Consider the following 25,167-nt stretch of genomic DNA (forward strand, 5'->3'; position numbering starts at 1 on the left):
TACTCTAGCTTATGTTTTTTGTATCACACTTTCATGCCTACAATACATACCATTCAACTATCTGTTTAGATACATCTTCCTTTGTTTCATTATAACGTACAGAGAAAAAAAAAACACTAGTTGTAGCTACTATATTGGATAGGAAGAGTTGTGAGAAAGTAGTGAAGCACCATTATTTTGGAGACTGATCACTGCACTGACATTTTATCCCAGTTCAAAGCTTCAGCGACTCCTGGCTGTCATTCTGTTGCCTTCTGTGTTCATAAAATAATGGAAAGGTCACAGCTATTTATTACATAGCTGACATAATTAGATAAAACATGATGCCATCGGTTCATTGCTAGAAAAGATAAAGTCATTAAAAAGACCCTCAGGAGGGATACAATATTCAAATTGTAGCCTCAGAAAGCAGTTGTAAATCCATGTTTGCTGGTGACATATTTTGTATGTACAGCGCACGCTTCCTTTCTGACATTCAGGATGTGTTTACTGCTCAGTATGGATACAATAACACCTGAAAGTCTCACTGTGCTTTGGGCAGGACTGGGAATTGTCAGTCTGTGAATAGACAGATGGGATGCTTCCCTCTGGGCAAATGTGTTGAGAGCATGTGGATGGGATCAACTTCAGCGCAGAGACAAGGAAGCAGAATGTGATATGGGTGCGTGAATGCTTGTGTGACAAAGAATGTGTGTGGGGGTATGTTATGTGCATGTGAAAGAGAGAGTGTGGACGTGCATGTGAGTCTAACCCCCTTGGAGCTTCGGGATGGGACAGTAGGTGGGATTTTGTCACACACAGGTACAGGTGACAGGAGCTCCACAGGCCACTCATTAGCTTGGAGTCACGGCCAAAAGAAACTACTTGTTGTGTGGCTGAGTAGGAAGCAGACAGAAGCATGAATGGGATGTGGATCCTGGCAGTGTGTGTGGGAGTTGTGTGCTCTGCTATTCCCGGCTCACCTCAGGATTCAACCAAGTAAGTGGCTTGGCTTGCTGTGAATGACATCAGTGCCAGTCATTCAGATTTTCAGATGAATAATAGTGAATAATACGTACTCTCCTGTATGTCTGAGTAAATCATCTCTTAAGACTTCTTAGATATGTCTTACAAAGTATGCTGTCCTGATTTTTTATGCTAATGTCTAGGGTTGGACTAATACATTTGTTTTGTCATGAAAATGAAAAAGGTTGACCTTTATTAGAACTGTCTAATATTAATATTCAACTAAGTATCAACGTAGTGTCAGCCTAACCCTGGGATCACTTTAATTTGACTGTCCAATGTTAATATTCGACTTAATTTAACCAAACCCTAAGCCAAAACCTAGCTCAGCATGACTCTAATGGATATGAAGTTGATAGTAAGTTAAAAGTCAGCTGATAGTCTGTTGTCTGTAGTCTACTCTATTCTAAGTTCATTATTTACATTGGACAGATTGATATAAAGTCAAGCATCAACACTGAGTCAGTTGCAAACCTCAGCTGGTACAAAGTTGATACTCAGCTCAATATTATCGTTGCACAGTCCAAATAAAGTGTGACCTGAGGAAATTTTAGGAATTTTCAGGATCTGCTCAAATGTCAGCCACTGGCGGTGTTGGGAAGGTTCCTTTTGAAATGTAATAGGTCACAGATCACTAGTTACCCTGTTCAAAATGTAATAAGGAATGTCACTATTTTAATTTCTTAATCAAAGGAATGTAACATTCATTCATCATTAACATTAGATTAACATTAGATTACTTAGATTACTTTTCTAATGAATGTTTTAAACTGGACAATAAAACTGAAAAGTCCTAAAAACTTGATTTATCAAAACGTCTTCAGTATAACTTGAATTAAGATCAGCACCACCACTACCACCACCGAAAAAAAGCCAACTGTGTATATCACAAACAACAAACCACCTTGAAGAGGCAGAATGAATGTTATATTTTACATATAACCTTTTTACAGAGAAGAATACCACCAATAACCCCAATTGATTAGTAACTGTAATTTAATTTTTTTCTCAGTAAGTGTAACAGATTACAATTACATTTATTCTGGGATTTAATTGCATGCAACTAGTTCCTCCCTAACTGTTGTTATCATGCTTGAAATGCCTATATCTGTCATACTTAACAAATTTCCCCAGTCAGTGACACCTTGCTCTTCCCCCCTGTCCTCTATAGGACACTGTATCTGATCTCAGGTCCAGAGGTGTTGCATGCTGGGATACCCACTCCTCTGGCTGTCACCGTCCTCACCGACTCCCCTGTTAGGGTGACAGCCGAAGTGACGCATGGCAACACCAGTCTCGTCCTAGTTGAGGATACCTTCCAAGGAGGTGATTCTGGGATTACATTTAAGATTACTGTTGACTTGTATGTTGTTGTTTTTCAGTGACAATACAATGGCAGAAGACAAATGCACTGAAACATTGTTCTGTTTTTAAGGTTTGACTGGTATTCTCACTCTCCCTCCTGTGAGTATGTTTCTCCTCTTCTTTTCGTGTTTATTTTTGTGAAATCGCTGCACTTCTTTTACAGGGGAGTGAATAATCCCTAGCAAGGTAGTGTTTGTGATTCACTAAGCAGTTTCTACCCAGCTGCTACAGCCTGGTATTACAGGTACACTTTTCTGAAAATGTTGTCTACAAATCCTCCAGGTTCCCGGAGGCTCTGGAACCCAGAGCTCTGTCTTCATGTTGGCGGTGAAGGGCTACCAGAGGAACGAACTCATCTTCAGCAACACCACCGCCCTCAGATTCAACCTCAGAAACGTCTCCACCTTCATCCAGACCGACAGATTCCGTTACCAGCCTGAGGAGACGGTCAGAGTCAGAATTGTGTGTGTCCAGTCAGATAATCATCCCTACAAAGGCAAGGTGGATATAACTATACAGGTACGTCTCAGGCTTTGTGCGAAAGGGCAAAGCCAGAGGACTTGAATAGATTTTTAGAGGAACTGCGCAGTGATGGACGGTTTCTCTGATGTTCCATTGTTGCCTTCAGGACCCAAGGGACAATGTTGTCCAAAGGTGGGCCTTTTCCAGCAGTCATCTGGGAATCGTGTCGACACAATTCAGTTTGTCCCGGACGGCATCTCTTGGGCAGTGGACCGTCATGACTACAGTGAATGTAAACTGTGCTCCACATTTTGCTGTAATCTCTCAGTACAAAAAAAACCCTAATATTTGAATGGAATAAGAATTGAAGAATCACAGACTTTGTTCCCTTTCACCACAGGGCACGACTGATAAGAAAGCATTCACTGTGGAACATTATGGTAAATTTTTCAACAATCATATGAATTTAACTTCATTTCAAAGACAAGCTTAACCATGGCCATCCCCTCTACCTCTGCTGACTGCTTTTGCAGAGCCTCCTCACTTTGAATTGCTGGTCAAGACAGCTGCAAAGGTCCTAGTGGGAGAGGACATTTCAGGAACCGTGAGAGCTCAGTGAGTAAAACGAGCTTATGCAAATGAATAATAGTGCAAGTGTAATGTACTTCATTCGTCTGTTACATTTCAAACACAAAGCATTGAACCGTGGAATATATATTTCGAGGAGTGAAACTGCTTACATGATTTTCCCCCCAGGCACATCGGTGGACAACCTGTAATGGGGACAGTCTCAGTCACTCTAGCATTGGCTTTTAACATTTCTGGCCGTCCATTCATCCTGAATCAAACCAAAGAGGTGAGGTTTTAAACTGTCCCATCAGCACCATTAGAAACTATGCAAGCATAAAGCATGAAGCTAGAATTAACACTACTATGACACTTTCAGCACATTATAGTAAGCCTTTGACCCATCATTTTCAGATCCATGGCTCAACACGGTTTTTCTTCAGCAAAGATCAGCTCCCAGCCTTACATCAGTACGCTTCTTCAGGAATGGACAACGATGGCCGTGTAGTCATGCACATCACTGCCTGTGTTACTGACACCTCAAAAGGTTTGTTTATTTTTATCATGTTGAAGAATCATCCTCAAAGTGTGGTATACGTTACAATGGCATTTTCAGCCCACCTTGTTTTATAAACCTTGTCCCCCAGGATTGAAAGTGAACAAAACAGTTGAGGTGTTTGCCATGAAGAACACATTCCAGCTCAGATTCGGCGGTTTTCCACGCATACTGAAGCCATCTTTGCACTTCTACACAAACGTGAGTGGATGATTATTATTCTGACATCTGTTTTGACTACCAATGGTTTATTGCTTCCATGATCCAACTACAAAAGTAACCTACCTCTTCTCTATTTATTTCACAGCTCAGGATATCTAGGTATGATGGAAAGCCGCTGAGCTCATTGGATTTAATGAACTCTGCAGTGGTTAATGTTACTCAGAGGTCATCCGAGATGGACTCCGAACCCACAACTCTCACACTTCCAGTGCCTGAGGATGGGAATATTCACATAAAGTTCACATTACAGGATGCAGTAGATACAGTTTTCATCCGTGTGAGTGTTTCCCTTCTTTTCACTGGAATGTTGGTCCTCAGGGGAAAGCGGTGTTTGGCACTTTTGTCGGATGTAGGCTGTGAAGTTTCGGTGCGGTAGGACTACAGAAGCGTTGGATAAAATGTCAAGGGAAAAGCTATTGAATGTAAACATTGTCAGATCTCATAACTCTGATCGGGTTATATAAACCTTGGGGGGGTTATAATTTGTATTTGGGGTTTTACACGCAGGCAACTTTCATGTCCAGTGAAGAGACACTGGAGCTCCACAAGAACTACTCCTCCCCTACAGGCTCATACATTCAGATCCTCCCAGTCAACTCTCTCCCTGCACAGGTAACCCTAAACATATATAATCTACCACTGCACATCAAACCTAATCAAATGTATGCATTTCAGAAATATGCCTGAATTGCATTGTTAGCAATGTGGTATCATTACTCATTTCACATAGCACATATTTTTTTTTTACTTTTTTTTTTTTTTTTTTTAAATTTCAGATTGGATTGCCACTTCAAATAGATGTGGAGACCACTTTTCAACTAAGTGAGCTTCACTATGTGGTATGTTTGCTCACACAAATTAAGTAAAATCATCATAAACATCATCTGGTGCTGTCGTCAAAAGCCATACCTGTACAAGGGGTTCAGCTTTCTGATCAGAAGTGGAAAGAGTTCTGAAGGTTTTGCAGAAGTTATGTTACTTTGTAGAAATACTAATAAGGCACCTGCCTAGAAAATGAATCACACAGATATAAGGGTTGTTCACTGAAACTCAGGTAGTTAGTTACTTTTGAAGCAAAATCAAAAGGATTTTGTGCACATTCTAATATTGGCACAGACATCATTATCTGCCCAACATTTGCAGATGGCTTTTTTTTTTTTTTTTAACAAAAGATTACACTGTGCTTAAATCATTTCTGGGAAAGACAGAAAAGGGGCCAACAACGACAAGCTTCCAAAAAAAGGTAGCCCTACTCCAAAAATCTTTTCAGGTTGAGTAACCAGAGTAACTTATTATTTTCCATCCTTGTATTGTTGTGCATTCAGGTCAGCTCTGGAGGTCAAGTGGTGGCTGCTGGGAAGAAGAATTCCTCCTCTATTTCTCTGACCCCAACAATGTCCTGGTCTCCTGAGGCCTGTATTACCGTCTACTGTGTCCTTCCTGATGGAGAAGTCACCAGTGACACAACGCACATGCCAGTCCATCAACACAACGATGTAATTTGCTGTCCTCTTTCCATAACACTACCTGAGTCCTCAACTTGATCACTCAAACAGCAGTTTTGGTAGACATTGTGATCAGGATCAGTGTTTATGTAATAACTTAATTTACAGTGACATTTTCATAAATCCACTTAATAAAAGCATTCCCATTTGCTTTTGTAAATGACCGGTGGGTTTCCACAGGAATAATGTCTTACTGCACAGGAAGTGATGTATTTTACACTTCTGTCTGAGCAACAGTGTTTCTTTTGGAATAAACAGAGGAGGTGGATGGTTAGTATGAGCACTAATGGCTGAACAGATCAAGAACAGAGCTTCACCCACTGAAACTCACATTTCACCAACAAAAAGGTCCATGACAGTGCCACCCACACTGCTTGATTGACAAGTGAGCTCCAAAAACAGTGTCATTTGGGTTACCACTCCAATTTAAAAACATAACGCATGATTTTGGAGTTACTTGAGTTACCTTTAGTTTAGAACATGGACACTGTAATGTTGTTTTGACTTGCTTGGGACAAATGAAATGAGGTCAATCTGCTCTCCTCAGGTGTCTCTAATCTGGAGCAAAGACATTGTCCAGCCAGGTGACAAGGTATCCCTCACTGTTGCTGTCCACCAACCTGGCTTCCAGGTAGGAATCGTGGTAATGGAGGTGGATGACGGTCCTCCAGAGCTTGACCAGGACCTTAAAGAGGAGAAGGTATGCCAGTCCTATAAGAACATGCATTTCACTGCCAAAACCTCAGAGCAGGACTGATTTATTAGGATGATTACAGTAGGTTCATCAAGACGGCCACTGTGATCATCTCATGTAACAAGATCTGTGAGGCAAAACGTATCCTTTACGAGCATTTTGTGCCCCTTGATAGAAACCCTGAAGCGTGACTATACTGTAAAGCCTTGTGTGAACTGTACAATTCAATACAATGCATGTCTTTAAATAAGTATTGTTTATGCTAACAGACAAAAGGTCAAAATTGAATCTCTGAAACTTAAACTTCTGTGAGCAGCCTTCTGACAGTCAAATGAACATGACCTGGCTAGGTGCTCCCTGTTTTGCTTGATTTCTCTTTTGTCAGCCTTATAGTTTGATTACAAAGCACCAATCATCACAGTCCACTCAATCTCCTCTAACATGCTCTGGGAACATTTCCCAGTCAGCTACTGTATCAGTGTTTAGAATCTGGTGGCTAAGCTGGTCGGACTGGATGTAAATTATCTCTCTGCTTTGTTGGAGGTGACTGCTCTTTCTAAGAGCTGGTAACTCTAGTGTGTTGGGTGTATGAGGTGGCAGTTACTGATGGATGCATGGGGCAGGGCACAAAGCTAGACTAGAGTGAATTGTCTTATGGTGACCTTTCCTCTGTCTCCACACATTACTGCTGTGTATTGTGTAGGCTATAATAGACCATATAGAACTTGAGATCGCCCTGAGCTGCGGAGATATGTGATAGTTTTGCATCTTACATCACACCCCAAGACCTGACCTATATTTCATGGGGTTGATCTTTCATCGTAGTAAGGACAGCAGAGTGTCTACCTACCCGATTGATTTTGCTATTATACTAGTGGTGTATCATCTGGTGAACCTCATAGTGAGGATAAAGTGCCTGCTTTCACATTGATTCACAACCAATCTAACCACTCAGAGTGCAGCAATGCTTTCGGTATGCTTTACATCTGTTTTGTGTCTCACACCACAGGAATGTAATGTTATGATGCTGACCAATGCCAGGCTCTATAAAACAAAGCAGCCTGAAGAACCTAAAAAGGGTATGACTACTTATAATGCACTGATTTGATGTTTGCACTCACATGAAAAAATGTGTGTCTTGATTTGCATTGTCCTGTTTTGGCTTATAAAATACTATATGGCACCAGATTTCCCTCTTGTGGACATTTAGTATATTGCACTGGACCAATAACATCTCCATTGTTGGATTTTACCTCTCTGGATATTAATACCCTCTGGTCTCCCTTAAATATCTTCTCTCACTTAGAGAGAGATGAATCAATAGCAGATAAGTACAAGAGGCACTGGATGAATCTGGGCACCACTGAGTCCTGGCTGTGGTTGGACACTAATGTCAGGTGAGTACTGGTGCATAAACATGTCTGTGATGGGTAGGAGTGTGATATAACTGAGCTGTAAACATCACTGCAAGCACTGTTGTTGATTATAAGCAAAGAAGATGGATTTATACAATGTATACTGCACATTCAGAATGAGCTACATAAATACAGTGGTATATTATGTCACTTGTACCAGTGATTCAACATGGACAAGTCCAGAAGTAACAGTCCCAGAAAGGATTACATCTTGGGGAGCAGCAGCACTTGTCATGTCAGACAACTTTGGTTTGGGCTTCACATCTGTACCACAGATGGTAGGTAACTGGTTTTCTATGGAAATTAAAATGTGCTATGTGCAGCATTTTTTTTAATAATCATCACATAATTGTCACATTGATCATGATGCTATTATATAGTTAATGTAAACACATGACATCAGTAGCCTCTACCTCATGCCAGTGGCATTGTTAATGCTAATGTTTCTCAAAACTGAGACCATGTTTTCCCATCAACCCCCATCGCTTCCTGTCTCCTTGGCATCACAGACGATAAAAGATGTTGGAACCTATTTTGCCATCTGCCACTGTGAGAAATTTAGACAGCTTTAGATCCATTTATTCTGAAAGAACAATGATCACCCTTTGTGCCATAAAGCAATACAGCAGATTGCCATGTTGTGTGCCAACCTGTTGGCATGCAGCATGAAATGCAGTGTGGAGGCCAGTAGAAGCTGCCACTCTTGTTGCTGATGGACCCATTTATTTATAGTAATTACACTACTATCTAAAACGTAATGTTGCAGTGATATGATAATGTTACTCATGCCACCTGTGATGAAATTACAAAAGTGTTAGAGCTCATATAGAGCTGCTTTCTTACTATTACTAGGCTACTAAGGCAGTCGCCTCGCTGATAGAAGCCCTGTGGCTTGCTAGCTTAAAGGAATACTCCAACGTTTTGGGCAAAGTACCTTTTTTCTGACTTATTCTTGTCTTGAGACAAGATGTTCAACACCATTTTCACCTCTGTAGATCCAGTGGTTTGGTTCCTATGGGTAGCATTTCATATTAGTCTAGCATAAAGACTTGAAGTCTATGGGAGACGTTAATCTAGCTCCGTCAAAGTGAAAAAATAAAACTTATAGAAAAAGTTAGATGGTGGAATTGTAACCACTGAACACATTTATCCTTACATCTATTGCAGTGATCCACACACTGCTGAAGGTATAGGAAGATCTGGCACAAATTAAGTTCTCCTAAAATGGCTCTCATTTGCTTTTTTTTTTTTTTTTTTTTTTTTAAGTCCAAGATATGTAATTCAAATGTCATGATTTTACATGCAGAACACCTCCAACAATGTTAGACAAACCTATTGTTGAATGTAACGTGCTCTCACCCGTAGCTGACCGTGTCCAAGGATTTTGTGATATTTATGGATGTCCCACCTTGCCTAATCAGAGGGGAGGAGATTGTCCTGGAGGTGAACATCTTCAACTATCTTCAACAGGACGTGGACGTATGGAGACTAAATACACCACTACTGGCATAAATTAAAATATTCTGATCAGTAATTTATCTGAGCTATTGTACCAGTGGGGACTTCCCCCTTTAAATATAATCCCAATCCCATTCTCAGTATTATACTCTGATAGTACTTGACAAAAATCATGCTGCTTTCACATGAATCTCCCCACATGTTGTTTTCTACAGGTCATGTTACTGGTGGCACAAAGTGAGGCCTACGAGTTTGTTTTGGCCGACCATGGAGACATCTCTGTGGTGAATGCACGGAAACTCACCGTCGGGAGTCATAGTGCTGCTTCAGCCCTCTTTCCCATAAGGACTTTGGCTCTGGGCGAGATGGAAATATCTGTAGATGCCATATCTGCCGACAGCTCAGACAAGCTTGTTCGGTCTGTGCTCGTAAAGGTAAATGGTGGATAACATTGATGAATTTTTCTGTGGGTGCAAATCTTACTTCGTCAGATCTAACATAGTTGGCTCATGATTGAAAGGTTGCCGGGTCCCTTGACTTCCTGGGAAAATGTGGCTGGTGAACACTAATACTTTCCCAAGAATAATGAGTCCCAGTTTCTCCTCTTTCAACAACTGCAATCAAACTGTTATTTAGCCAGACACTCAACCCCAGGTGATTCAGTGGCTGAAAGGAGAAGACTGATTGTACAGGGTGTGATTATGTGCAGCTACTTATGAAGTAAGGTGTTGCTGGCAAAGGGCATGCGTGGTTAATCAACTTTCCCTTGACAAATTAAAAAAAAAAGTTTAACAATCAGGTGGTACACAGAATACATCTTCAAACAGGATCTGCATTGTATGAATGATGTGCCTGTGTGTGAGAGGCTGGTAGATCATGAATGCCGTACATTTAGTCCATGTGAAGTCCTTGTTTAACTTTTTTATTCCTTGGAATGCCACGCACAGTATAAAGCTACGTGGCATCCAGTTTAATCCTATGATAACACTGAATTACTTCCATGTTCCTGAAGCCTGAAGGAGTTGAAGAGTCCTTCTCAGAGACTCTGTTCCTGGATCTGGCACCAACAACATTCAACAGTTCCAGAGCCGTCTCCTTCTCCTTTCCACCAGATGTGGTACCGGGCAGCCAGAGGGCCCATGTGGCAGTGGTTGGTATGTCTACCATTTGTCCTCCCCTGCTCTGCCAATGGCAGTTCCATTTGAGCGCAGTTTATGTTTACATTTAGTGAATTAGGCATGTGCAATTTGTGCCCGCTTTTCGCTTTGTGTTTAGATGATGTGTTCGGGGTAGATGGACATGAATTTCAGAGCGTGAGGGTACTGCATGCTGAAAATGGAAACGGCAGCCATCAAAACAGGAATGTTTATGGCGAACAGCTGTCAGGTTGTTTGGCTTAGCTCCATTCAGGTGGAAGGATGTTGGGCATTTGTCACTGAAGAGAGGCAGGCTTCCATCTTTTCTTGGCTGAAGTTCAAATTATGGTTTTTGTGCTTGTTGTAATTGTGAGCTTTATTTAACATAAAGCAAATATCTAGAATATAGGCATTTCTGTCTGTAGTTTTCTACTTGTAGTTTTTTCATTCTGTCACACCTTGTAACTTTAACCACTGCTCTGACTTTCCAAGTGGCCATTTCCAAATTTGTACATGCAGCTCAGCAGTTTCCACATTCTAAATATCTATTTTGTGACGCACGCATTTTCCTTTCATATTTCCACCATTGGTTCACCTGCAAACAGCAAAGAACGATAGTGCTGGTATTAGAGGAGCTCCTTATTAACATCATCTCCAATGATGAACGGTGATGATCTAGATGGGACTACTGTCCTTTTTCCAGTGTGTCTCCCTCCACCTCAGGTTCTACTATCTGTTTCAGTTCTCCTTTGACTTGGTTCCAGTCCTCATCAGGGTCCTGTGGAGTTATGCACGCATTAAAACCTTACAGCAATAATACATCATTTACACAATATCAGATTTGGAGCACATGGACTTGCTCTCCCCCTTCAGCTCTTTTGGTCTGAAATACCAGCTGTTAGCAAACCGCATGTTGTGCAATGCTTAAATCCTTCCTCCCTTCCTTCCTGTATTGAATGACACAGGTGATATCCTGGCCTTGTCCATCCACAATCTGGATTCGCTGGTGCACATACCTCACACTTGTGGGGAGCAGAACATGATCCACTTTGCACCAAGTGTTTATATTCTCCAGTATCTGAGCCAGTACCCCCAGGACTATGAGGAGATCAGGACCAAGGCTCTGGGCCACATGATGGAAGGTAATCAGCTTTCATATGACACACTGATGTCATTCACCTAATGTTTTTTTTTTTTTTGTGACAGTTTACTGAGTGCAATAGCTGTGTTATAAAAGCATCTTCTGACTGACACTTTACTGGATCAAGTTTTGGATTACTTCAGAGGTTCTATGTCCCAGTTTTGTGCATTTACTTGTTGGGTTTTATGTTAAATGTGTTTTCTATGTGTTGTCTGTCATGCTAAGCTTATCAGAGACAACTGTCTTACCAACGAGATGATGGTTCCTTCAGTGCTTTTGGGGCTAGTGACACCTCTGGCAGCACATGGTAGGTCACCTGTCTACATAGTACATACTCTTACAATCCAGACTTTCAAAATAAGAGAAAATTCTTGAGATACATTGATTTGCTAGGGAGAGAAATTAATTTATCTCACCCTACTGACATATTTATTCACTAGTTACAATAAGAATAAGATTTGGCCTGGACGTGGTTTAAATTAGCTTTTCTTGCTAGAGATGTGAATGCCATTCTCTGGGAGGATGCCAACCAGATTGAATTTAGATGCTCAGATGCTCAGAAACACCACACAAAGTCTTTTGGTCCCTAATGTTCTTACTCATCTTCCTCGGTTGCTAGGCTGACAGCATTTGTGCTGAAGTGTTTCCTTCAAGCCCAGCCCTTCATGCAAGTGGACCAGAGTGTCCTCTCCAGGGCCATGAGCTGGCTGGTGAGCCACCAGGGAGCCCAGGGAGAGTTCAGTGAGGTGGGCAGGGTGATCCACACGGAGGTGCAGGGGGGCATGGATGATGGTCCGGTGGCACTCACTGCCTTTGTTCTGATGACACTGCTGGAAGACCAAACCTATGGGGTGAGAGATACAACATTGTAAATAGGCCATCTTAAAAATATTACATTGCTGTGTCAACCACCAACTTAATTTGAATTGATTTAAGATGCTGCATGCCATAACTGGGTATAATATAAAATGTCTGAGATGTGAAAGGAAGCAAGCTTGCAGTATTGATCTCTAGTCTATGCTTCTTCTGTGTGAAGGACATGTTCCCAGGCAATGTGTCCCTGGCCAGGGAGTACCTGGAGAGCAGAGTGACCACTGGTGTGGTCAGTAACTACACCCTCTGTCTGGTGGCTTATGCATTAGCACTGGCCAACAGCCGTGTCACTGAGACTGCACTGACTCAGCTCAGCAGGAGAGCTGACATGATAGGTAATAGTAATTAAACTTTACTGTTATTTTCTGCTCAACTTTTGTGGTCCAGAATTGCAAGGCCACATATTTTCATGAAGTATTGTCAAGGACGCTATGTTTATGCAGTATGTTATTATTAACTATATATATATATATTTGTCATGATTCACAAATCGTTTATTCAAAAAAGTGTTTCCTCTTATTAGAGAAGTATGGCTAAGGTACTACATTTCATTCAAGCACAGTATCAATGAAGGATTCCCACTACTACCTCCTGATCAGGAGGCTAGACAGTTCTCTCCAGGAGGCAGAATGAGAAAAGGAATGATGGTAAAATTAATCAAACAAGAACACAGTGGCTTGAGATGGGCCTTGTGGATCAAATTTAATAAACAATTGTCATACGCTACAAATACTGTATGTAAGTAGTATACTATTTGCACAGTAGACAGTATGATTAGTTCTCATGCTGGTGTTAAGTGCTGTTTTTGGACGAGATGACATGCTATCTTGTCTGTCATATTTGTTTCCAGATGGAGCCATGATGTGGACCTCCTCCCACAGCCTGGAGTCAGGTGATTGGCAGCCGAACTCAGCGCAGATAGAGATGGCTGCTTATGTGCTGCTGGCTTTTTATAAGCGTGGCACTGTGGTAGATGGCATTGCCCTAATGAAGTGGCTCAGCAGGCAGAGAAACCACATAGGGGGCTATGGGACCACACAGGTAAGGCTAAAACCCATCAGCCAACCTATTTAACAGCTATGTAACTGGAAAAATATGACATGGCCTTTTTGTTATGGTTCAAAGGAAACTTAAAAACAAGTGATCATGATGTCTCCCACGACTGGTGCCAGTTGCCCTGTCATTTGATGAATTGATGTCACTGTAATTGTTTGTTTATGTGACATGCAGCATTTGAGACTTTTTGCCCTGTTGGTGGCACTGTGATGGGCCAAACAGTTTAATTGGTGGATATTGGATATCAATGTAAAAATGCATCATTCCATAAAGTTTGATGTCATATGACCTGGCAGTGTCCAAGATATTGAGCGTGAAGCTTAGGTCTGTTGGCCTGGTGGTAGCACCATGATGGGCCCATGAGTTTTATATTCAAAATGCCAGACCCCAGTGTCACATCGGTGCCCCAGGTTTTGTCTGAGCCTCTGCTCACAAATTGTGTGGACGTATGAATGGACGGTGATCAAGCAAATCTTGGATTGTTGTGGACAACTATTAAGAGGTGAAGAGCATACAGCTCCAATATGCAACTGTTTGCCTTGAGGCAGCAGTGTGTTGGACATCTCCACCTCAGCTAGGCGAGCTCACACACCAACTCTTGTCACTCAGCTTAATTTAGATGCCAGCTTCTCGCTCCTCGGCCCTTTTATCTTCTTCACTTGACGCCAGTGTGGTATCCCAGTGCCAGTGTTTGCTTGTGTTTTTTAAATAGGTCCTGTCTGCCATGTTTGGCTTTGCTGTTTTTTTTTTTTTTTTTTTTTCTGTTTCTTACTGCTTTCTGCAGTTGGTGTTGCTGCTGTGACTTCCCTGAGCTGTAGCTCCTTGTCTCAGCTTAATAGCCACATTTCAGCTATGGCCACTGGCCATTCTCACAATAAATGCTATATACCAAAGTCACTGAAAAGCTGCTTCAGGCAAATTCTAACATGAATACACCCTGTTATAGATGGCCGCCAGTAACAACGTATAATACACAGTGTTTATTTAAAACATGCTGTCCCCCGCTACTGGTGCACCCCCACCCCCTACCCACCACCCCCACCCGAAAAGTGAGTGTGGCTAATACTAATAGTGGTGGTCCAAAATCTGTAATAAGGAGCATGTAACTGTTTGTCAGCAGTTATGTGCTGAGTCAGAGGACACCCAAGAAGGCTCACAGAAATTGGAAAAAAAAAAAAAATGACATGTGAATCCGTTCAGAAGTTATGAGCCTTTTTGTGATATGCCACGCCCAGTACCACACCCCATTTTGGCAGAGGGGTGTGAAAAGTTGGACGGACGAACAGAGGAATGCATGCGCTCTGAATATATATACTACAGCTCTAACTGGCCCTAATGATGTGTAGTAATTAGCATCCTCCTTTAAGATATGTGACACATGCTCAGATATCTCTTCATCCAGATGTGGGTGTTTGTCTCCCTCAGGACACGGTGGTCGCCCTGCAGGCCCTGTCCTACTACGCTGCCTTCAGTGGGGCTGATGCCATCAACCTCAGGCTCAAGATGTCTATTCCAACCTCAAACTCTGTGACACACTTCAGTGTCAACTCCTCCACCTACCTGTTGTGTCAGAAGCAGGAGGTAATGATGCTTTCGATCCTCTGAATTGTATGTTATGATTACAACAATACATTTGAAGTTGAAAATTGTTGTTGAAGACTGTATTATCTCATGCATTTAATTTTGTACAATGTCGTTTTTACAGCACCATGAAACTGTATTGCCTTTTTTCTGTGCTTTTTTAGATTGAGGCACAAAAAAATCCAGAAATAGATATATATGTGGAAGGAAGAGGATTTGCCTTATTTCAGGTACAGTTAAAAAAAAAAACTATATCTGCTTGTGCTGAATATAAATTACAGATTGAAACATACTATGCTATTTGCTATAGATTTTGCTAAACCTACTCAAGTTACAGGAAAATGTCACACCACAAATACCAAACCACTCATAGAGCACACTGGTTGTTTCCATGCATCCAGCACTCTCACCTCAACATGAAGTATGGTTTGACCACTGGAGCATGCCCAGAATGAATTGAAGGCAGCAGCTGCACTATGCCCAATACAATGCACCGTATTGTGAATGCTTAAGAAAAACAGCTCAATGCAAATGCAGCATGATAATGAACTGCATTCGTTCGGATATTAACATCTGGAACACATAGCTTCATGTCCTGTCTACGGTTAGTGTGTCCAGATAATATCACACAAAGGACTATGGTGAAAGGTTAATCTTTTCATTCTGTTCAATTGAAAGCCTTGTGTCTTCAGTTCCAGACCCCCTACTACACATCCTGTTTTTTAATGTGCCTCTGATTTAGGGCCATTATGTTGAAATGACTTAAACAAATCCAGGGATGTAGTCTTTATTTATTTATTTTCTTGACTTTATGGAAACATCGAGTTTAGTCAAGACTTTTAACAGCTAATGTAGAATTGTTTCATGACCTTGAGGCATTTGCACTTAATCACCTAATGGATCATATATTCTCTGGCCATGGTGTCAAGCACTGCAGTAAACTGTAGAGACCAAGTGTGGACACGCTACTAAATCTTGGTAATCACATTCTTAAATACCTTCATGAATCCATCCAGATGAATGTCTTTTACAACTTGGAGAGCAGTGTATTCTCACAGAGGCTCCAGCATGCCACAGACCATGAGGCTTTCTCATTAGATGTGGAGGTCTTTGATGATGAGAGAGACCACGCTCACATGCTGTTATCTATATGCACCAGGTAAACAGTGACCACTGATAAACATTTATGTTCACTTTTATAGATCATTTTGTATAATCTCTTTTGGTCAAGCTATCACAACACAATACCAGAGCCTTCAAATTGTGCGATATCTGACATAAAACAACTTCTGTTTTCTTTGATTTGTAGACTACAGGAGAATGAAGTGATATCTCAGACAGGCATGGTCATGGTGGATGTGAGCATGCTCAGTGGCTTTGCTCTTGCTACCGAGACCACCACAACAAGTCTTATCAGAAAAGTGGAGACCTCACCTGGGAAAGTTAGCCTCTACCTTGATTCAGTAAGTATTTTAGCAGTATGTCATTGTTCCATGGCTTGTGCCGTGGGTGAGTTGGAAGCAGGCAAGAGTTTTCATTTTACAAGCATCGCAGGCAGACCGAGCAGCTTGTGTCTGCAGCACCGGAGGCAGCAGTTTCAGGACCACATTTCCAAAACTGTGGGTGATGTGACTGTCTAAACGCATTAAGAGAGACTTTTTTTGTGTGACTGAGACTGTGTCCTTTTTGGGGTTTTGGTGCCTAAATCTAAATTTTACCTAACCTTAGCAAAGTGGGTTTGTTGCCTAAACCTAACCAAGTGGCTACCAATGCTAAAGACGGGGATCCTAGGACTGGAGTTCTCAAATTGTGGTCCTGAAACTGCAGCCCCTGATACTGCAAAGACATAATATTGAGCAGATCTATGTCCAAACCCTTTGTTTGTCTTTTTTTTTTTTTGGCTTAGTAACATTGGAAAGCTAATATTAAGCCTAGCACTCAACTTCAAAAAATGCCATTGCCAGTAATATTTTACCATGTAGACTCAACGTTTTTGCCAATCAAGCTTGCCAATTAGCTAAATTGTGTTCCAAAAAAAAAAGCTCCACCTATTGAAGTTTAACTTGACCAATAGCATTATTTCTGCCCCCACATCTGCGTCTGAGAAATGTGTGCTTGCCTAAGATCTGAGATCTGTTATGTTTTCTGACCTGCTGTATGCATCATTCATTGTCTGGTCCTGTTTGCAGCTTACCAAGTCAGAGGTGTGCATCAGACTTCCACTGATCAGAGTATACAGAGTGGCCCATGTGCAAGATGCTGTAGTGGAAGTTTATGACTACTATGAGCCCAGTAAGTCCTGTCAAGCATTGTAATATCTCTGCAGTTTCATAATGTTAACATATTAATGTAAGGTATTGCAATTATTACCACTGGGACCTGACTGCTTTCCCAAAGTCTCTCCCCAAGTGGCTGATTGTGATGGATTAGTATTAGACTGTGGCAAAATCCAGGAACTCAAGAAACTCCAGATGGCCAGACCTCCCTAATACTGGCCAACACACATACATTATATAACTCAATGATGATCATAATTTTCTTTTTGTCTGTATTTTCCTTGTCTCACAGGGAGAAGAGCAACGAGGACATACAACTCAGATATAATGCACAACATGAGCTCCTGTGTCTTCTGTGGCCAAGACTGCAGTGAGTGCAGGACAGGAGCCGCCATGTCCGTGTCCTCCGTCTTCTCATCTCACTCCTGCAGCACCACCTACTGCATAGGATGCTTGCTTGCTGCAATCACCGCTTATTTATTGGGAGCCTAATTGGATTGTCAGGATGCAGTGATTTAAAGTCATAGTCGGATAACAGAAATGTTGGAACATGAAAAACAGCTATTTGATTTAATGAATATATATGAAGTGATGGGATTTTTGTAAATGCAGTAATGTCAACATGCAGTTTTGAATGTATTTTTATATGCAAAAAAAAATCATTTTTTGAGAGCTGGTTATATGCTATTCAAATGTGCCCTGCAATATCTGCTGCTGTATGTGTGTATTTGTTAGAAAGTGCATCAGGAAATATTTATCTATAAAATGTCATGATTTTTTTTTTTTTTCTACATTAGAGTACAATTTGAAAAGAAGAAAAAAAACATCTTGAAAATTACCAGGCGCTTTCTGTATGAGATAGATGGCTTAAGGATAACTTCAGATGAAGAGCTGATGTACAATTGGCAGCAGAACAAATGAAAAGGATTTACCTCCACATGTGTCCCATCTTCTCCCTTTTGGCAGAAAAGCCGAGACGTTAAACCGACTGAAGCGATATAACAGCTCAATTAAGATTGATTCTACCGGCTTCACTCATACTCCCCCACAAATGTCTGACTTTGGGGTTCAGTGTGTTTTTGCTCATGTGGATACATAGCCTATATAACACAACTGGCAGCATCTGGCCGTTAGGTGCACTAGGCCTCGTCATGTTGGTGTGTAAATAAGGCATCACAGAGGTTGTTAGGTTGTTGGAGGCACGATAAAGCCTCTATATCCCGAAGCCACATCATGTAATCCAGAGCCGAAGGAATGCATGCAGACTGGCCTTCAGGCGTACGCTGAGGGCACACCTGTTAGTCATCAACAGTGAATAATCAGGTTTGACATTGCTGATGCCTCATGAAATATGAATGTTATTTTTTAAGTTTGTACCCTACTGTGGTCTGTCAGAGCCATAATTCATTTTGTGCAACATGGTAAAGCTATTGTCCAGCAGGCTCACCTGCCCGTGACTCCAATAGCTGGCATTAGCTGAAAAGTAATGGAGTTTAGGGCATCACATGGAGGGTCAAAATAAATGTATGATTCACACAGATTTCTCATCTACTTTTCTCTCCATGTCAGTTGTCAACATTTTAGCTTCATTTGGATATATTAAATACTGACAGCAATAAAGGGAAGTGCCAAAATTTAAGTCTCTTCATTTAGAGTGTTCCTTTCCAAACCACAAAATATCACCTCAGGAAAAAAATACCTCCTTTCAATATGTCATAAACCTGAAGAATCAATTTGTAAAATGTTTTTTTGGATGCTTCGGATATGAAATCTGCCAATTCAAGTGAACAGATCTGCTGACATAAGTAAATAGGATGAATCGCTCTGCCTTCAGCCTGAATCGCTATAAAATGCTTTGAATCGAATTATTCACAATTAAACAAAAGAAAGAATGTTGGGGGAAAAAACAGAAAAAAGACTGAATGTTGTAGTGATTTAACACAATATACTCTCTCTCTCTATATATATTTTTTACAATAAGCAATATTTAAGCAAATCTGTTGTCTGAGTTTTCCACATTCCACAAGAAAATGGACAGAGTTACACATGCATTTTCATATGAAGATACACTATGCACAAAGCAAAATTGAAGGTTGACTTCAGTATGGCCTGGTTAGGACTCAATGGACACCCAATTAAACTGCTGTCACACCACTGAATGGACGTTAGAGGGTCTCTGCTGCACCCTCTAGTGGGTCAGAAGCTGTTATCATCTATTCCTATCATTAATCCGTATTAACCAGTCAAATGGGACCCTGGAGCCAGAGGGGCCGTGATGTAGCATAAAGACCAATGAAGTCGGTCACTGAAGGAGGTGCTTGTCGTGGTGGATGAGTAAAACACACGGATCTTCACTCCAGAGAATGGGGACTGAGTCCTGCGTCATCATTACCTGGCCAATTCTAGCAAACGTTGCGTTAAGTTTCCTAAACTTATCCAACCAACCTTATCCAATTTTCCTAACTTTAACCATGACCTTTTCTTAAACTTAACCATCACGACAACCAATCACGACAAAACCCTTTCCTAACCTTTACTGAGTAGCAAACCAAAGCAATCAAAAGTGGCTAAAGCTGATGTTTGAGCGGTTAAGAGCGACTGACATTAGGGTTAGATGATAACAACCTTGTGACCTAGCATCATTTGATTGGTTAAAACCGACTGACGCTAACAGCTTCTGACCCACTACAAGGTGCAGTAGCAGCTGATAATGTCCATTCAATGGTGTGACAAAAGTCGAATCAGGTGCAAAAGATGTGGAATAACTCATCAGTGAATCAGGTCATCTGTGACTGTGGAGTTCAAGGTTATTTCATGTTTTTGTCAGTTCAGTCACTTCAGTGCAACATCACAGAGGGCACCTTTAATGAAAACAAAATTTTTGTTCAGAAATATTGAATCGAATGACTGACTTGAGTTGTGGTTTACAATCTCAAATAAAACTGGTCCAAAGCAAATTAAGAATCAACTTGAATCTCTGTGTGTCATGGTGAAATCACCCTTCTGAAATACAACTCTTCTTTCGAACATATGAGTGCAAGTTAAACTAGAATCAGTGGATACTGAAGGGGGCCTCTGTGAAAATCCAAGAGGCTGCAGCAGTCACACACCAACGTGATTATCGGCATCCAGAATTTTTATCCCCTCTCGTCTCTGCTCTCTCCCAGGAGGAAGAGCAAACAGACGACAGTGTCATCACAGCCAGACAGAAGTTGGGGATATGACAGATGGATGACAAGGGATATTTACACGATTTTTCTCAGAGATTGTGTAAATACACTTCTGATGTCACTGTAAATATATTGGGATATCCTAAATTCTGACCATGTGTGACTGCGCTGCCCCGACCTTGCTCTCCCTCCTCGCCTTTCTGCCTCCACTTACCCTGCATACTGGGAATATGGTGACCACATATAATCAAAGACATTACTTCATGCAAACATGTTGCTCTAAAAACTGTGACTACATACAGACACATTCGCACGGCCTATGGGAATTTAAACAAAACGCACACATACATGTAACCATATACACAGATACACAGATCCGTCAGTGGTGATATAAACATGTCTGGCTGCTGTATATACATATTACAGAGAGCCCCCCACCACCACCACCACCACCCTCCACCCCATGCACCGCCAATTATCATCACAGTTGCCCCGAAGCTGAAATAAGTGATTCCATACTGTTTCCATCAAAAACCACCTCTTTCTTTCATGTTTTGTTGCTTAGGGCTCTGCATCTCATACAGCAGCTGTATTTTAAACAAAAAAAGCTGCAGTAACACTCCTGCAAACACCAGATGGCAGGCTTGCTATCGTGTTGGCGACGGTTTCAAAGACCAGCTGTGAGCGAAAGCCCAAAGACACTGATAGGATCACAAACATCAGGAAATACCTTTGGCCTGTATACATGTCTGTGATCAAATGATAACTTTGTGATCACAAATAAATACAACAACTGCTTATCATGACAGGATGTGATACGGTATGTCACCAGTTCCACTCAAAGAGTCCACATGAAGTCAGATTTCTCCTGGTAAAGTGCAGGAGAACGCCTCACTGGTTTTATTATTATTATTAGTATTATTATTTTTAGGATGAATAGAGAAATTAAGAAAAAAAAATCACTCAATTCTGTGGATTGTCTGCAAGCCTTTTTTGTGTTTAAGCAGTGCTCTAGCTCTGATGATGCTTTTCAAAGAAGATTAGCTCCACCACATATTAAGGTCATGACGAATGATCCTCACTAACAAGGGCTTTCCTACAGGTCGAGCTACCAAAACAAACAATCAGTCAGAGGCCATGCACTGGTCATGATGTGTATAACTATGTTGCTGCTGGGTTGCTGACAACACTCTAATTAAGTGGGCTTAGGTTAAGTTCAGTGTAAGTGAGTGAGAGTTTAAGATGAACTGGTCAGAGAGAGAGAGAAAAAGGTCATCCTAAACTTTATTTTAAGTTTTATTTTAACACTTTACACCTCCTCTGAAGGAGTTTATGTCCTCAACTGAAGATCTGAGCCCTCTGCCCTTCACTGCTTTTATTTTGTTTGCGAATAGGAAAAAAGCGAGAACCAAAAAGTGATGCAATATTCCCTAAAGTGAGGCTTTCGCTGAAATCACATTTCTCTGCTCCCACAGAAGTTTTTGGAGCTGGCTGGTCATACCATGCCCATGACATGGAGGTGGAATCATAAACTGGGGCCATTGAGTCTGATGACATTTATTGATATTCAAATTCACATCAAAGCAGCTCTGAGAGGCACAGTGCTGGCAGTGACGATGTCACCAAGGAGATGTAGATGGGATAAACAAAAAGAAGGAAATGATTATTTATGATGCTCATCCCCTGATGGGACTCATTAGAGAAACATGCAATATTGTTGTTGGACACACTGTGACACGAGGCAAGATGGAGTGTGTGTTATGTTCAAATAAGCAACCCGCAGTGACAGGGGGTTAGCTGAGGGAATTTTGCAGATTATTTTTCAGGAGATGTATTGCATATCTGCCTGTTGTTATACCAATCATCATCCCAAATAAATCATACCAAATGCAGCAATAAAAAAAGATTTTACTGATCAGGTAAACTGATATAACCGTTACTGTATGCACTGCATACAGTAGGGCCTTATTAGCTGTGAAGACTTTATAATGACTGTGATATATTACAAATTAAACACCGTATGGATTACATTTTTTATTTAAAGTTACGCCATGCAAGACCATGTGATTAGCAGCAGCTCCTGGCACGATGATGTAGCCAAAACTCTAGTGTGATGCAGTTATTCTGATCAAGAGAAAAACAAATATTACAAAAACAGATATAAAATTGCTCCCAATGGGCCTTGTTCCAGATGACATCAGTAGGAAAAAATTACCATCATGACAAACAACCACCACTTCATATGGAAACCCGATGCAGTTAGTGTAATGACAGAAAACGGGGGTGGAAGCAGCAACAAAGATGAATGGAAGGGAAAACTGCAGACTCCCTAGCGATGCTACCTAAATGAGTCCCTATGTCTGCGATCAGGAGGAGGATGATGCTTTTGTTTTGGCAGAGCATGCTCTAGTCAGTGAGGCGAGTCATGGAAAATCCCTTTGAGCCTCCATCCCACCCAGAGTGAGTGTGTATTTACACAACCCCCAGGCGACCCTGAGCAGGCCAGCTCAGACAGCTCTGCTCAGGCCAGGGGACGAATCCATCCCAGACAGAGGGGACTGCAGCGGAGCAAAGGAAACCTGCAGCGTCCACTCAGACATCCGACTTGAGGGAAACCATCCCTGATCTTATCACTATGGTATGATCCCTCCAGGTGGAGGCGATGCCGAACTGAACGCGAGTGGAAAATGCTTTGTCACCAGAGACTGCGGTTGAGATGTCTGGTGTACGTGTGTGAATTTGTATATCTGCTTATGTGAGTCACTGTCTGTATCTAAGTAGCTGTCCAAGGTGTGTATCGAAGAGCACGCATTTATGTCTGTGTCACTGTTATTTGAACATACAGTAGATGGGTTGGTGCAAGCCCAGGTCCATTCCATTTCATAGGTATCACAGCTGGCTCACCTTCACAGTCTACTTCATGTGAGGGACAATCCACAGCAAGGTGTGCATTAAAGGATTTTGCTTCCATGTCATGCATTAAAAACCCTTGAAAGCTCACTTTGTTGTGGATTATCCTGCTTATACCATGGCCACTTACCAATTACAGCAAATGATTTATTTAAGGAGTGATATGAGATATGAGAAAATGAGAACATTTCTGCCTGTGTAACGTTTGTACATTTGAACTGTCACAATCCTGACCTGACTCAAACCTGATGTCTCTGACCGTTTATGGCCATGGTTTGACCTGACATGATGCTATCAAATAATAATGGCTGATGTTACTGACCTTGAACCACAGCATTGTGCACATACCTACACAAAAAGCTCAGCTAGCTCCTTGTCTCAGGATCTTGTATTTTTCGAAAAGCGCAGATATATCTGACTGTGAAGTAAATGACACAGAAGCGCTAAAAAGACAGTAAGATGCCATTTCAAGGTAATTCAATCGCCGTTTAATGCATTTATCATACATGCTTTTTAAACCACAAACCAACTCTGCCTCTCATAAAACTTAAATCATAAAATAAATTAACAATTTCATAGTGTTATCTTTTGAAGAATTGTAATGTTTGCTGACTTCGCTTCATTTGTTCAGCTCTGCAATTGACATGAACACTTGCAAATCATAGCGACTGGAATCTTTCAAACCTCCACTTTCCTTCTCATCTTACATGAATGAAACATAAGCACGCATTATATGGTTGAAACTTACACCTTCCAGCCAATCAGAAACAAATATTCACCCAGACCATGGTATAAGCTCCATGCAGTGTGAGTGTATTATTCAAGACAATGTGCACATCACCTCTTTTCAAGCCCCATTGACTTTTAGTCCAACAGAATGAAGCTGTTTTCGTTGTGGTGTGTTTTGGGGCTATGATTGATTGATTCTGTCTGGCTCAGGTTGAATCGCTTCTCCTGCCTCGCCTCACGCTTTGGCATGACTTGGCTAGTCAGTTGAGCACAGTGAGCTGTGACTGTGTTAAATCTTTGTGTGTATGTGAAAGAGAGAGAGAGAGAGAGAGAGAGAGAGAGAGAGAGAGAGAGAGAGAGAGAGAGAGAGAGAGAGAGAGAGAGAGAGAGAGAGAGAGAATCAGTGACTCACAGTGGGAGACAGACTAAACTTAACTCTGGTTGTGCACACACACACCCACATACACACACGGGGAGCACCCCCCTGAATCAAAATATGACTGCTCTTGCATAGGCGCTCCCTCATTTTTCCACTTATTTTTCACCAGGGTCAGTTTTTCTACCCCAGATTCAGCTGTCACACATTTCCTCAACCACAATGGCCAATTAGAGTAATCAGAAACAGGTGGAAATAGGTTTACAGGGTTTACACTACTGCTCCTGTATGTGTATGCCTGTGTGTGTTTGTGTCAGTGTGAATATGAACATAGGGGAGAGTAAAAGAGACAAAATCAAAGAAAGACTGTGTGTATGAGAGCGAGTCGGCCAGGGAGGAAATTATGAATGCAGCACGTATTTGTTTGCATAGACGTATCTGACTGACATGGGATTATTCTAGGCCTAAACCACGGAAAGAGTGGGAGTTCCTGCAGCTTGATTGGGACCCAAACGCTGCTGCTGCTGCTGTCTGACTTGTCTGGATTTCAGACTCCAGTGTGATCAACTGCTTTGATTACGCAGAAAAAACACACAGGCCGTGCTTCCCTTGGCTAAACACATGTGACATGAAAGTTTACGCAGTAGCCAAGATGATGGGATTGATGAAT

The 25,167-nt window shown here is 41.5% G+C and overlaps 1 protein-coding gene across 1 annotated transcript; it reads left to right on the top strand.

Annotated features, from left to right (window-relative positions):
* The first annotated feature begins 898 nt into the window (after positions 1-898).
* Positions 899-18,071, top strand: LOC115380753 (CD109 antigen-like). Its single transcript, XM_030081960.1, has 29 exons — positions 899-978; positions 2,177-2,360; positions 2,653-2,889; positions 3,233-3,272; positions 3,366-3,447; positions 3,843-3,946; positions 4,047-4,156; positions 4,263-4,454; positions 4,685-4,789; positions 4,954-5,016; positions 5,503-5,673; positions 6,230-6,382; positions 7,386-7,455; positions 7,683-7,773; positions 7,952-8,069; positions 9,157-9,270; positions 9,465-9,683; positions 10,262-10,403; positions 11,351-11,527; positions 11,752-11,833; positions 12,146-12,377; positions 12,563-12,734; positions 13,250-13,440; positions 14,881-15,036; positions 15,201-15,266; positions 16,053-16,195; positions 16,346-16,499; positions 17,226-17,328; positions 17,605-18,071. Exons 1-29 carry the CDS (start codon positions 899-901, stop codon positions 17,802-17,804), a joined length of 3,951 nt encoding a protein of 1,316 aa, XP_029937820.1. The 3' UTR covers positions 17,805-18,071.
* Positions 18,072-25,167: the final 7,096 nt, after the last annotated feature.

This window comes from Myripristis murdjan, chromosome 22, assembly GCF_902150065.1.
Source record: "Myripristis murdjan chromosome 22, fMyrMur1.1, whole genome shotgun sequence".
Lineage (NCBI taxonomy): Eukaryota > Metazoa > Chordata > Actinopteri > Holocentriformes > Holocentridae > Myripristis > Myripristis murdjan.